Below are 3,292 nucleotides of genomic sequence, written 5' to 3' on the forward strand. Positions count from 1 at the left end.
ATAATACGGATATAGTTCTTTTCTCAGAACCCAAAGTTGCTTTACAACAAAACAAGATAAACAGCTTTATTAAGAGAAAACTAGTTAAAAGGCTAAAAAATAAGCAAAGGAGAAAAAAAACATCAAGCTAAAACTAAAAAGCAGAAAGGGAGAATTGAATTAGGCGGGGAAAGCAAGTCTGAAAAGGTGGGTTTATAAGCACTCATAAATATCCATAATACTTTATAACAATGATCATAACACATATAAAGCATTTTATGACATAAGGTCAAGTATCATAATACTGCAGAAATGCTTAACACTTTTGGTAACACTTTCTATGAAGTCCATGACGCATTACAAGCAGCATACTTATAATCTATTTATAACTATATATTGTTATAGTATTTCACTTTAATATGTCATTACTTAAAATAAGCATTATCATTTGTGGTGCTTTTCCATTGTAAAGGTACTGTAGTGCTCAACTCCACTCTACTCACTTTTGGTACAATTTACTTCATTTTACACTGAAGATGTATTGCTTCAATGTAGCTGGTCGTCATAGCAACGCCTCATGTCTGAAAATGATCTCTATTTCACCTGTACAAAACAGTTTCTGTTAACATTTTACGCAGTTGCTCAATGTACAATATGGATTAATTTACCATTTACAAATGAATAGACCAGTTATATAATATATATATTTGAAAGTCTGTCGTGACTCGTGACACAATGACGCTTCTGACTTTCCTTTTGGTATCACCAAAACAAGTGCCAGATACTATAGTAGTACTACTTTTGCCTGATTGAAAACAAAAACAAGGCAAGTTGAGTCAAGTCGATACCATGCAATGGAATCTCACTCACTCACTCACAATGTACTGTAATTATTGAAAAATTAACAAAAATAAATGGTTCTATAGACCGCATAGTGAGAGATCAACCTGATGAAGATTTCAAACCAAGTTCCTCCCCTACAGTATACCACAAGTACATTTCCTTTTTTGGGCTTGGAAACACTGCAGCCCTGGTGAGATAATATTGGAGTGTTATTGGACAGCCTCTGGGCGTTTACCAAGGTGAACAGAAGGACAGCAGATAACCAGCTGCATGTTACATCTTCCTCAACCAGCTTTACTTTTACCTGCAGTGTGTAATTACTTCTGAAAGGCAAGCAAATCACATTGTCTGAAATTTCAATATTCATTACAAGATAAAGGAGTGCCGACAGTCATTCTTATCAGATAGATGTATGTGATAGATATACTGTCGGCATCTCTGGGGTGTCCTCAATAATAGTGTGTACCAGGTCACTGAACACTGTAGTTAATCAAATTAAAAATATAATTACTTGGTATCCAATCTATGGCGTAGCTATATTACTGAAATGTAATTAGAGTGTCAAGGAAAGTTATTTATCTGGAAAACTCAACAACACTCTGCTTCACACTCACATTTCAACCTGGGAGCTTCACAAGTACAATAGCTATGGGGATGATTTTATCAAATGAATCACAAAAAGTGAATCACTGTCAAGTTTCAAAGACAGTAAACTTCCAGTGGTACATATTACTAACCTAGTTACCTTGTAGCCCATACTGCTCTCTTAGCACTCTGACCCAGCTTAACCTGCTTATTCCAACATTGCACTTTGTAAGTCAGATAAGAGCGTCTGCTAAAATGAATGAACTGCATTTTAATTGAAATCGGGTTTCCATCTACATTCCAATCAGAAAGTCCTGCATGAGCACATCTGACTACCTGTTCTTGTTCATTTTACTCTCCCTAACAGAGCATGCACGACACAACTGGCTGGTGTGATCATGGACATAATATGTGGCAACAACGTTTCAGTCAACTGCATCGTTCCCGACTTGCATCATTCCCGAATAGGCCGGTGCCCACCGAGCACTGGTCTAGTCTTCTATAATTACTGTACAACAAAAAACAATCTAAACAAATCCTACCGAAAATAAATAATAATTGCGTGTGTGTGTGTGTGGGTGGGGTCAAATAATCGATTAATCATTCTTAATAACAGTAGAATAATGGAAAATGATTTGGGTCAGTTATGCACATCCCTATTATTATTATATTAACAAGCAGAAAACAGTGCTCAGAGTGTTTAGGTTTCAGTAACCAACATAGGCCGGGTTATTACTTGGATGAAATAGGCTCTCTCTACCGCTCTTACTTCCTCTCTCCCCCTTCCCTCCCCTCCCCCCTCCCTCTCTCCAATCCCTCACAATCTCCTTCTCTCTGTCACTCTCCCTCCCTCTCATTGATCGAGCTATGGTCTGATAGCAACCTGCCTCACTGACATTATAGACTCCATTTTGGGCATGACTGACATTAGGACTCCATATATGGATTTGAACGACTCACAGTGACATCACCGGGATGACACGAGCACCTATAGCCAACAATATAAAAGGCACCATTCAATCGACGATCCGCCCCATACATTCTACTGCATGCTGATACTGCTACACAACCATGAAGATCTGGACATCAGAATACACATTCAACCACCCTTGGGAGACGGTGATGAAGGCTGTAATGCAGAAGTACCCCAACCCCATGAACCCCAGTGTGGTTGCAGTGGACGTGTTGTATAGAACAATAGACAAAGAGGGACGCCTGCACAGTAACAAACTTCTCATTGCAGAGTGGGGCCTTCCATCCATAGTCAAATCTATCTTTGGAATTTCACCGGCGTGCACGTACATCCAGGAGAACTCTGTTGTAGACCCCAAAGAGAAGACCTGTGAGCTTCAATCCTCCAATATCACATTCACAAACTTAGTGTCTGTGGATGAGAGGCTAACATACAGACCTCATCCTGCAAATCCAGAAAGAACGGTACTGACACAGGAGGCCATCATCTTGGTGAAGGGAGTCAGTCTCAGCAGCTACCTGGAGGGAATTGCGGCTAGCTCCATCTCTAACAATGCTGCAAAGGGGCGTGAAGCCATGGAGTGGGTGATCAGGCGGCTGAACGCTGAAATAGAGGAACTTGCAGACACAGCGCATGGGACCATGTGACATACATACACCCTGCTGTCACTGAGAAATGAAACCCCTCCCTCTCTCCGTACTCCCAGCACTGCCAGCCCCCCTCCATAGTACTGTTTTTGTTTTGTATTGCTCATCAAGAGCCATGGTTTCTCCATCTACAGTATATCAGATTACAACATAGGGAATCAGAGGAGTAGCTTCAGGGGACACTGCCGACACAGACTGTATTGAGAGACGGGGGCGGTACACCAAAACTGGAGGATGTCAAGGTTAGCACAACGCCAATTTACGC

General features: G+C 40.7%; 1 protein-coding gene across 1 annotated transcript; it reads left to right on the plus strand.

Annotated features, from left to right (window-relative positions):
- Nucleotides 1-2,478: 2,478 nt before the first annotated feature.
- LOC311043548 (PRELI domain containing protein 3B-like) lies at nucleotides 2,479-3,027 on the plus strand (the record flags this gene model as incomplete). The annotated part of the gene is made up of 1 exon (XM_084054843.1): nucleotides 2,479-3,027. The coding sequence occupies one exon, from the start codon at nucleotides 2,479-2,481 to the stop codon at nucleotides 3,025-3,027; it is 549 nt and encodes a 182-aa protein (XP_083910969.1).
- Nucleotides 3,028-3,292: the final 265 nt, after the last annotated feature.

This window comes from Gymnoscopelus microlampas (assembly GCF_963454915.1).
Source record: "Gymnoscopelus microlampas genome assembly, chromosome: 4".
Classification (NCBI taxonomy): Eukaryota; Metazoa; Chordata; class Actinopteri; order Myctophiformes; family Myctophidae; genus Gymnoscopelus; species Gymnoscopelus microlampas.